The sequence below is a fragment of the Trachurus trachurus genome (assembly GCF_905171665.1).
Source record: "Trachurus trachurus genome assembly, chromosome: 20".
Classification (NCBI taxonomy): domain Eukaryota; kingdom Metazoa; phylum Chordata; class Actinopteri; order Carangiformes; family Carangidae; genus Trachurus; species Trachurus trachurus.
This window is the reverse complement of record NC_139911.1, coordinates 18,956,720-18,968,820: the sequence shown is the minus strand read 5'-3', so window position 1 is coordinate 18,968,820 and position 12,101 is coordinate 18,956,720. Positions and strand designations below refer to the sequence as shown.

The 12,101-nt window shown below is 42.8% G+C and overlaps 1 protein-coding gene across 1 annotated transcript in view; it reads left to right on the top strand.

Moving 5' to 3' along the window:
* Positions 1-12,101, top strand: part of cnksr2a (connector enhancer of kinase suppressor of Ras 2a) — a gene marked incomplete at both ends in the record, with an annotated part of 63,461 nt that overhangs the window by 38,922 nt on the left and 12,438 nt on the right. The window contains 5 exons of the mRNA XM_083994975.1: positions 111-223; positions 361-515; positions 1,030-1,119; positions 2,572-2,789; positions 9,373-9,424. Coding sequence (XP_083851101.1) covers positions 111-223; positions 361-515; positions 1,030-1,119; positions 2,572-2,789; positions 9,373-9,424 — 628 coding nt within the window. The remainder of the gene's footprint in view (positions 1-110; positions 224-360; positions 516-1,029; positions 1,120-2,571; positions 2,790-9,372; positions 9,425-12,101) is intronic.

Sequence of the window (12,101 nt, the reverse complement as noted above, 5' to 3'; positions counted from 1 at the left end):
TAATGTAAGACATTCAAGATACTTGAGATATATATACTGTATATATATAAAAAAAAAGTGAATAAAAATGCAATTAGTTTGTTCTACTCTCACGAATCCACTCTCTGCAGCCAACCAGAAGCCCAGGCAGCAGTTCGGCCACACCCTCAGGCACACCCACCAAGAATTCAGCCCTCCAGGACCTCTACATCCCCCCTCCCCCCGCTGAGCCATACACACCCAGGTACGTTCTCTCCGTGTGTCACTGCAAGAAAAAACAACTTCAGCTCATAACAAGTGGAAGCGGTGACAGCAAAGATAAGCTCTGACGTTGATGCACATTTTGTTTTCCCGGTAAACCTGCCTCTGCTGTTGCCATAGAGATGAGACGGGAGCCTTGTCTGGAGATGAGGCATCTCGTAACCACGGTGGCGTCAGCGTTGCCAAGCGCTCTGAGTCACCAAACTCCTTCCTGGATCAAGAGTCTCACCGGCACGAGGAGGAGGAGCCTGTGTACTGCACCACGCCTACATATGGTACCGTCTCTGGTGATGATGGAGAATGTGGGGAGGAAAGTGGAGGGGCACTGAGTTCAATCTCATCTGCTGCATTCAGCTACTTCATTATAGAAATAATGAGGGGAGGAATCAACCTGCCAGCTAAGTTGCTGAGGAAAAAGTTTTAGAGAGTCATGGATTTCTACACATCACAAAAGTAATAAGTAAAAACTTTGCGAGAATCCCCATATCAGCATTTTAAAGATGAGACTCTGGGTAAAGTCCCAGGTCTGGTTTAACATTTCAAAATAAAAGGTGGCTGATATAAGCAAGTATCAAGATGCAGAATTAGATACATTAAATGCTAAGCTGCACGAGGAACCAAGAGGCATTTACTGCACAATGGGATAAATAAAAACTTGAATCTGTTGCATTACATTTTTGGGGCCACATTTCCCAGCTGATTCCTGTTTCTTGAATTTAAATGCATTGAATTTTAAGTTTGGTAATTGTGTGTGTGTGTGTGTGTGTGTGTGTGTGTGTGTGTTTGTAGGCAGACTGAGGCCTATCTCCATGCCTGTGGAGTGTAACTGGGTGGGCGACTATGAAGACCCAGCCAAGCTGAACAGAGAAAGCCGCAGAGGTGAGTGTCGGCGTGCGGAGTGCATATGTGTGTGTGTGTGTGTGTGTGTGCATCTCCTGAAGAGCCTGTTAGAGTCTGTTAAATGTTCCCATCTCTCTGTATTATGAATAGATCAGTGTGCGCTGAGATCAATGCGCCTCCGTCCCCTTCTCTAATTCTCCCTGTGATTAGCATCACAGAGAAATGAAATAACAGGGGATGAGAAGGGAAGGTAGGGAGGGAGAAAAAAAAAGGTAGACCGTTGGTACAAAGGGAGAGAAAATGAAAGGGAGGAGGAATAAAAACGATAGAAAGAGAGGAAGAGAGGTGAAATTGGAAGAGGAGGCAGAAAAGGAGGGATGAGAGGAGGCTGAAAGAGAAAGAAAGAACTATTCCCCCTGACCTCCACCTGAATCACTCACACAGTTGCCATGGAGACGCTGACAGCAGCTCTTCTCGGTGTCTCACTTTCCTCTGGCCGCTGCCTAGCAACCAGGGAAGGACAGGCGGGTGGGAACAGAAGAGAGGGGTAGAGAAACCAGGGTTTCCTCCCCAGTGGGAAGAAGTTGGTGGAAAGAGATGGAGGGGACTTAAACAGAGTGTGTTCGTGAACAAATTCAATAAACACACAGTCACACAGATCTGCTCATGGGAGCACATGTTTGCTCTCTCAGGCGTGCATACGCCAAAAACTGCATCACTCTCTGACACTATAACACAGAGGAGAATGGAGAGAGCCGTAGTCCTGATATAAGCTACCTCTGTCTCTTATTGTGATCACATTTAGTACAAAAGTAACAGGAAAATGAACAAAAAAAATGATTGTTTGAAAAAGGGTTAGTTAGTATGAGCCAGTAGGCTACTAAAATAGTTTTTAGTATTGGCTGAGGTGGAAAAGTTGACATATTAATGCAGCACACAAATAAATATAAATACAACACACAGAATCTAGCAAATAAACCATCAAACTGATTTGAACACATTTCCATCATGTTTTATACAATAAAACGATGTCAACCAATAAATGAATAATAATAATAAAAAAAGAACTCTAAAAAACAGTATCCTAGTGCATTTCCAGTTTATTTGGTTGAGATATTTCCATTGTCTTCTGATGTTTTTTGAATAACTCATTAGCTCAATTATGATTCTGTGATTAAAGGTCAAGATCTTTATCTCAGATGTCTATTATCTCGAGCAGCAGTTGTCTCAATTTGATGATGTTTTAGTGATGTGACATTTTGACTGTGCAATATAATATAGTCTCTAATTAACCCGCTCTTCACAGGCGGCACTGATGAGGAAACTAAGACTGAACATTAAAAAAGATCAATAGATCTATATATGATAACATTATACAGGAGACAGAGTCAGTAGCCAGTCTAATTAGTCTTTGTTAAGAATTTCATCTATAGTCATTTGATGTGTTTTGCATCTCATTAGTGTGCGCTGATTGGATTGTGTGTTTCACAGAGGCGTCCCTAATGCGTTATGTGGGGCTGCCCGGCGGGGACGACAGGACCACTTCTGAGGACTACTCCTCCCACACAGCGCGTCCCGGGAAACGGTCCAATGACACGGCCAAACGCGCCAAGAGGCGGAGCCACCACAGCCAAAGCCCCTCCCACTACGTCCTGCAGCAGGCAAACCAGAGGGATTCTCCACCCAGAGACCCAGCCTCCATTTACCATGTGAGTCAGTCTTTTTGTCTTACTGTACACTCACACCAAAAGCTTCCAAAGAGGCAAAATATTTTTAGCCGGTTTGGTCACTCTACACGTGACTGACGACACAGTTGGATCGCGCTGGTCATTTAAAGGAGCCGAAGGGACACCTCTATTCTGACTGGTTGCCGCCAAACTGCGTCAAAGCTAATTACCACATAATAAGTTAACCAAGACTCAACTTCTCGTGACACTTTGGAAGCTTTGGACGCTTTAGAAGAGTGGCTGGCGGCAGTTGATGCTTTGATCGCTCAGGTCGCCGGGCTCTCATTGAAAATGAATGACTTTTGGCGTTTTTGAAGCTTTGAACACTTTTGGTGTGAACGCACAGTGAAGTTGTGTCTTAAAGCTGGGAAATGTGATTTCACTTCCTTGCTGAGAGGTTGCTGAGAAGATCGATACCACTCACTCCACTGGAAACACAAGGGAAACAGCCCAACTTGATTTAAAGTTCGTAAAGTCCATCTAACAACACCTATAAAGTTAACTAATTAATTTGTACGAACAGTTCTGTTGTGGTGCTATTTCTTTTTCAGCGCAAACTAGGGGTGTCACGATTTCGATTTTTTATCGAAATCGATCGAAATTAGGTCACGATCTCGAGCATCGAAGTCAAAGAGAGGATCGACGATCCCCCCTCCCCCCCGCACGCAAAGCTACAACTGCCCGTTGTCCCCATTGCGCACCAAGCGTCTTGTCAGTCACTGGTCCGAGTTCTCCTTTACTTTTTATTTCGAGACAACACTCACTCATTCTCTGCAACTCTCTCTCTCCCTCTCCCTCGCTCTCTCCGGCGGTGTCAGCTGATGTGCACGTCTGCAGCAACCCAAACAAATGCACATGTTGCCTGGCTCTATTCCAGCCACATGATTGGTTCGGCACGGTGCAACTCTCAATATCATTGGCTATTTGCCAAAACATGGATGAATGAAACCGAATCGACCACGTCTCATATTTCTATCGAAGAAAAGTTATTTCACAATTTATAGCGTTTTATTACCCAGTCCTGGTGGGCTACTGTCCCCCTCCTACCTGGGAAACAGGAGGGAGACACAGCTCTAACTACACAGCACCGACAAGGGCTGAGAGCCGCATGTTGCAGAGACGTTTTAAGATTAAAAAAAAAAAACCCGCAAATAATAAGCCGACGAAAGGGTGCAACTTGCCACTTTTTGTCGATGTATTATTTGCGGGGGCTTTCGGGGGATCTGGTGACGGTGGAGGATCCGGGACTGATTGACTGTGGGCCACCGCCAGTCTGATCAGGACCTGATCCATGGCAGCACAGCAGCTGCAGCTGCAGCTCTGCCCCGCTGTCACATGATTCTCGCGTATCAGCGCAATCTGTTTACATTACATTAAGCCGACATCAGGAGAATAATGAGACACGACGGTAAATTAATGAAAATAAAATTATGATAATGTACAGATATAAATATATTTGTTTCAAAACCTTGGGGGCAATTTTGGCCCCAGGATCATGATTTTTGGGGGCATGTTACCTTTATATTGTAAAGAAATTATTTAAATGTGACCATTAGTGCCTAATGTGATACATTACGGAAATTGCATCACTTATATGTAGCCCATCTTTTGAAATAAGATTTACTGTACAAAATTTGATGAATAAAACCAATGATCGTAGACTAGACTAGTCTGAAAATAGCATTGGCGTCTGTGCTGTAAGAAAAAGAAAAAAAATCGAGAATCGAATCGAATCGTGACCCTAAAAATCGAAAATCAAATCGAATCGAGGATTTGGAGAATCGTGACACCCCTAGCGCAAACCCTTCCCTTTGCACATTGTTTATTGTAGTTGAAAGAGACAGGCTAGTTGCTTCTGCCTAGCTGTTTCCAGTCTTTCTGCCAAGCTAAGCTAAGCTAACCAGCTGCCACTCATAGCTTACAGTAGTGAGTTTAATTAGAGCTGCAATGATTAGTCAGGCCTTATCCACACGAGCCCGGGTTTTTTGAAACCGTGAACATATGTTCCCGGTTGTATGTCCTGTCCACACGCAACCGTGCTTTTGGAAACCTGAAACCGTGGTTTTTTGAAACCGGAGTCCAGGGTGGGGTTTTCGGCCGGGGTTGGTTTCACCGGGTGCGTGTGGACACTGCAACCGTGATTGTTTTTCTCGTTTACGTCATAGCTGCACACATGCTGATGTAAACACTGCCAGCTGCAGAGGTTGTTTGCAGAAGTTGACGTGAGCTCGCAAAAATGGAGGTGACAAAGTGGATTTTTATTATTTCACTTTTCTTTTTTTTCTTTTTTTTTCATCATCTAAATGCTATTTGTATAGTTTTTCGATGTGAAAAATATAACGAAACGGTCGTCAGGGCGATCCTCTTGTCAGCTCCAAACTCACCCTCAATCACAGACCACAGCTGCTTTTCCACACAGCATCATTTACAGTAGGAGTGGCGCTACAGATCAGCGGGGGCTGCCGGTGTGTTTTAAAAATGACAGAACTACTACAGTAGCGCCGCAGTTTCTTATTCCCCACCTTGTTTGATTGAGAGTTTTTCGGGATGATTTTCATGAATGAACAGGCAATAGCCTATGTCACTGTCAGACCGGGTACGACGGGGGGGGGGGGGGGGACGTCACGTATACGTGACGTCCGCGGTCGATATAAAGTGGATATGTTTCATTCATCCATGTTTTGACAGACAACACAACAGCCAGTGATAATGATTTGCGCCTCACCGACAGTCATGTGGCTCAGCCAGCCAGGTGATGCACACAGCACAACAACACAGCACACAACAACACACAGCACAAGAGTCAAGACACAGCGCAGCAACATGTGCAGGCTGCTGCAGCAGTGCACGTCAAAGGGACACCGCCGAAATTAAAATAAATAGGCTACACGTAGTTTTTAAATTGTTTTTGCGCATGTTTTCATCCATAAAATGACCAAAAATGAACACTATAAGCGGATTTCTTGATAACGAATTATTTAAACAGCATTTGTATAGAAATGATTCCGTCCCAAGCCTTTTGATCCATAAGCGGTTTCCACTGTATTTTGATTGGTTAAAACAGCCTTCCACACGTGCATTGCGTCACTTGGTAGCGGATTCCACGGTTGCGTGTGTACGCAGTGTTTTTATTACACCACTCGTATGGACGCGGAGCAAAACTCCGGTTTCAAAAATACCCGGGCTCGTGTGGACTAGGCCTCAGTGGATCAACTGGTTGATCATCATAACTATTTTTTCAAGCAAACTTGCAAAACAATAGATTTTTTCCAGCCTCTTCTGATATATGTGACAATACAGAATATCTTCAGGTTTTTAGGACATGACCTCTGAGAAATGGTGAATGCCGTGCTAAACTATAAAGAAAGTGTTCCGCAAATGAATCAGTAATGTAAATAGTTGTTAGTTGCAGCTCTTGTATCACACTGCAGACAACAAGCTACCACTCATTTGTTTACAGTCATGATTTTTGAAAAGCTTGAGCCAGCTGCTAACAAGCCAAGCTGTTGCTGCTAATTAGAGATGTGGTGTTTGTATCTACTAAGTGTTAGTTTGCTGTTAGTTTTTAGTTTACCATTACTTTGTTGTGTTTGTGGACATAGTCAGTGTGTGTTCTGTGTTGCATCATGGTCTCTGAGGAAGAGCGTGTGGTTTCCCTCCATGTACTACATGTCATGCACATGTGTGCAAACGACAGTCAAGTTTAACTTCACTGTAGATCAAAACTCCACCAGAGAACATAGTTAGGTTAGGAAACTCTCTGGCTTTTCCTCCTCAAAGCTAAAACTTGTAAAAGCACAAGTTTTATGAGGAAATCTGCTTCCTCTCTAATTTGTTTGTCGGAGTGGATCTAAAAGTCGGGACTCAGAGATTTGAGGGGGGAAAAAAGCAAAACCTCTGAGCTTTTATCCCTGATGAAAAAGTGCTGTAGTGAAGTGTGATCTGAGCAAATGCTGACTTGTTATTACCCCCTGTCACTTCCATGACATCTGTCCGCCCCGCCTGTCCGTCTGAGCCGGCTGCTCTCTGGTCCAGACAGTCGCTTTGGCCGACAGTGACCTTATACATCTTGACAGCAGCTCTTTGGAAATTAAATGTGTTTGCATGCGTGTGTTTGCCTGCCCCGCTCGCGCGAGTGTGTGTGTGTGTGTGTGTGTTTACAGCGCGCGCGGACGCTGCGATGGCAGATGGCGTGTCAGTGGGTGTGGGCGGGCCCATGTCATCTGTCTTGCTGAGCGCGGGGCTGTGAGTGGCCGAGCTCCAGGCCGTGACATGTGTAATATCGTGACATCAGAGCTGGTCTGTTGCCCCATCTGACCCGTCGGGAGAGGTCACATCTGAAATCTACGCCGACTGGAGCCGAGTGCTTTGAGATCAGAGGTTTCCAGGCTCTGAAGGCAGGAGGCAGAGAGATGTGAAGCGAAGATACCGCAGGAGCTGAGAGGAGCATCAACACTCATACTCCTCCTCCTTATAGTCCCAACTGTTGAAAGTGAACCCACTAACATGACACACACACATTTTTAGATTTAGTACGACTCATACTTTCCCAGCATGTCCTCATCTCTGATGTCTGTGGCGAATACATGAATAATAAATGCCCATAAATCAGCCTCAAAATCACATATATATAAAAAGTTCCTGCTTCAGTGTGTTATACTGGCAGCACATTTACTGTACCAGCTCATTTTCTGGAATCTTCCCTCATATTTTCCTAAAGATTAGCAGGGATTCAGCTGTTGATTACTTAGATATTTCTATATAATCAGACACTAACTATAAGGGAATGGCGACAGTGTTAGTTGCTTAAAGAGACCCAGAGGAGTTTGCTTTTGGTAATAAAAGAGTCTCATATTAATGTGGATGAATCTACATTACCCACTTGTTAACGGGTCCATCTTCGATACATTTATTGTTTTGTCTTTATAGTTATTTTGATATTATTATTTAGTGGTCGACTCGCCCAGCATTTCCTTGTTTTGGTTTCCCAGACGCTGCCCGGCGGGTCATGGGAATAACGCCGCCAGATCGCTAGTTGGCATCGTTCATGGTCGGAACTACGACGTTATCTGATTGGCTTCAAACCTCCGACTTTCATTCTTGATGAATTAAAACATTCTTGGCAAATGCTTTCACTTTCGTCCGTCTTGCGCCGGTCCAAGAATTTCACCGTGCGAGCGGAGGCTCATGGGAAATGTAGTGTGAAAACACTTCGCTTTCCGAAACTCCCCATAGTCCCTTTAGGTCATTTATTAAGAAATGCATAAGAAAAGTACAAGTACAGCATTTCCTACAGAGATCAACATCATTGATTAGAAAGAAAATGAGAAAATGTGCCACACTGAGTTACTCCAGGTTGGAGAAATGAAGACAAGTTTATCAATTCAATTCAATTCAGTCCAATTCAATAAACTGTGGTTGTCTCCAGGGGGTAATACACACAAACACACAACTAAGAACACACAAACACACAACAATGTAAAAATAAAACAGTGTAAAAAAAAAAAAACACACCCTGTGATATAACAATGAATGACAGTAACAATAACATGGAGGATCATTAGTGCAAATGAATTAGTGCACATATGAATAACTGACTGACATGTACAAAAACAACCCTATACTATTGTTGCATATGAGATTTATGAACATGATTATACATGGCATCGATAGCAACCAAGCCCAATAGCAGCACGGCCCATGAGGGAGTGTGTGTGTGTGTGAATGTTGCAGCACGCAGTGTGTTTTATATGTTGATCATCGTCGGTTTGAAGCAGGTAAACATGCAGGTCATCCAACATGCATCATCAACATTGATTACATGAATATTTACCATTTATATCAGCAGGCTGCTCTATAATGTTTGGCAGCTCAAAGTCACGTAGGATGCAAATGAAGATTTTCTTTTTCTCGTCTTTGTAGGAAACTCTGATGGATGCTGACACCAGTTTATGGATTACTTTTCTTACCTACTATACAATTTACTGGCCTTCTCATAAAAACTTGACTATAACAAGCAGGTGCTGCCGTATAATTAGCACCAGATTGCTTAGGCCTTTCTCGGAAATATCCTCTAGCTCAGTAGCAGCTAGTTTGCAGGAAATTGGGAGGAAAGTTTCCAGTTGGAAATAATGCTGGGGCTGCATGTTTGTCCTTCACATTTTGCCTACTGAAGGCTCCCTTTAATCCCCGAGGCCCCTGAGCTGTATTTTCTCACCTTTCCTCCGTCACCTGGACGTCCTATTGTGCCGCTGTCCCCTCCCCGTCCCCTTCCTGTCCCTCTGTTCTATGTTTAGAGGTGTGAGAGGCGCTAAAGTCCTCCGCGAGGTCGACTTTTCCATCCGCTCATGTGCATGTGAGAGGAAGAGATAATGAGCGACAGAGTTTTCCCTTTTGAATCCATGTGCCTTCTGCCTCATCTCCTCCGCTCCCTAAGATCTGTCATGTTTTATATCCCAGGATTCTTTGCAGCAAACAAAGGCCACTGATTCATCCTGACAGCCTGCTTTCTCTCTCCTCTCCTCCTCTCCCTCTCTCTGTCTCTCTTCTCTCCATCCTCTCTCAGACATACCAGCAGTCCTCCTCTCTGCAGTCAAAGACCAGGAAGAAGAATAAAGGTAAGCAGGAGAGCAGCCACCTGTTCCGTTTGGCGCGAGCGCGGATCGCCGCCACGGACAGATGCTCGCCAGTTGTGGTCACTCGCTCCGTCATTGACGCAGAACTAATGGAGAATTGTGTGAAAACATGAGAGCAGCTGCTGCTTCCTGGAGAGAGAGCTGAGTTCTTGAGGATAATTGAGACAAAGTGCTGAGACGTTTATTGGTTATATTGTGTTTATAAGGAGTTATTGATTTCGAGAGGAATTTTCATTAAAGAACTGCTGCATTTTCACCCAAGTAGATAATCATCCATGATTCCTTTATGACTGCAAAACATCACAATTAAAATGGGTTGTGTTGTGCACTGGGTAAAATATTCTGCCACTTAATTGGAAACAATTAATCTTAAGTTTTATTATTTCCTTCATAATTAGAATCAAATTCAGTAGTCATGAGTGTGAGTTTCCAGTTTCATATCACTGCAGGAAATAATGGAGCCAATGGAATAACTTGTCTGTCTCCAAGAGAAACGTTTTCTGCCAATGCAGGTTTATGTTTTGCTGCTGTTTTCACTTTGTTTGAATACGGATCAACTCCATCAATATAATACAACACAGTACAATACAATATATCAATCTATACCATCCTAAAATAGGACCACCAACCATAATGTTGAATATACAATATATTAGAGATTGTGTAGTGTTAGGGCAGCTGGTTAATATTATTCTATTATAAATCAGTCTGAGTGATGACCAGTCAGTGTGAGTCTGCTTGTCCAAAATCCCCAAATATTACATTTCTAATTCATGGTGCAAAACAGAAATATACAGTAAATTCTCCCATTTCAAGAAGGAGAGACTAGTGAATATTTGACATTTTTGCTCAATTAATGTGATTAATCTTTGTTGTTCGATTGATTAATCATTTCAGCACTATTTGTTTTTTTTAGTGCTGCGTTTTCACATTAATATGATAATCTATTCATACCACACATTTAAAGATGCTGCTTGGTAATATGACTAATATACGTGACATGGTAATGGTGTTGTTTTGTTCATTTCATCTTGTGAAGTGTAAATTAAAACTTGAGCTGCTGCAGTCCATATCACACCAGCTGGGAGGTCGTCCTGCTGCAGTCGTCAAATGATCCTCAGCTTCAGCCTGAGTTTCCACAACATAAAGCATTTCATGGTCAGAGGAGGAAAAAAAAAACACATTTGCTTCATGCTGTGCATACATTTGCATTTGCTTTTTCACACATCACGCTTTGATGAGTCCAGGCAGGACTGCAGGCGAGGCAGCTTTCAGTCTAGTTGGCTATATGATGTACCTTTACAGTCCAGATGATAAATCTAGTGACTCAGCACTTTCTTTACGTGAGAGGGTCACCACGCCTCTTCTGTTTTGGTCACATTTCATTAGAGAGCATAAAATGTCAGGTTCTTTATCAGTGTTCTCATTATACCAGCACTTCTTAAATTACTTTTGAAGAAGTTTCCCCCTGTTTCTTCAAACAAAGGTTCAGATGATTGCATTTATTCATTTTCTCCTTCATTTGTGCAGTGATTTCAAGCTCTTAATTGTCCTTTTTCCAACTCCCTGCTCTCAGTTTCTTCGCCTCTTTGACCAAACCTTTTTTTTTCTTTCTTTTCGCCACACTGTCTGGTATCAACAAGTTGAAAGTGTTTTTTTGTTTTTTGTTTTTCCTTCCACTGGTCCTTCACTTGTTTCACCATCTGCTGTTGTGACAAACTCTGAAAGCTTTAGCTCCATCTGCACTTTTTAATGAACGGCTTTGTTTGTTTACAGCCATCAAACCAACATTTCATAGGAATGTGATGATAAGGATTTAATCCCATATTTTTTTCTGATGTTTAATTTTAAGTCTTAATCTAATCTAACTATCTATAAGATTATATATTTGGGTGCTTGTGGCGTGTCTGAAAGTGTATAGTTGTGACATCACAAAGTTACAGAAGTCCTGATGGCTCGTTTTAAGGCTCAGTTTCTGAATATGAATGTGTGCATTTCTCTGGGGACTGAGTGATTTGTTATTTTCACCGTATTAATATAGAACCTAAACCTGCTTGATGAGGAAATGTTACTTTACACAGTATGGGAGCTTTAGATGCTTTAAGCTGCATCTTTTATGAAATCTTCGTTATGGTTCCAGACTGAGACAGTCCCCATTTTCAAATACAAGTCTGTCTTACAGCCAAGAGCTCAAGAGGCGTTGGTATCAGTTCACAGTCTGGGGTTATTCAAGGGAAGCCCTTTCCCACACTTCCAAGATGTTGCTATCGTTTTCTCTATATCTGAGTATATGACTTATTAATTACCTGCAGACTCTTTTCACGCGGCATGTTTCCTTGTGTCGAGCACTCTGAATGAAAGGTCTCTCCTTCAGAGATCTACCACATACTGCACTTCCCATTGCCACAGAAATGAATGGAATATTGAATTGCCTTTCCCCACTTTAAAGCTGCAAGACTATTTGATACGGTACAATAAAAAGTTTCTCCGTGGTCCTGAACTGGAAGCCAAGTTTCCTCAGTAATCTCTAATGAGGAACCTGCTAAGAAAAATGTTACAGGGCTTTTATGCCAGAGGGAAAAGCCAGTTTTTATTAAACACCTCTTACCTTACTGCAGTGCAGCACTGTTCTGTCAAATCCACACACTGAACCATTGCC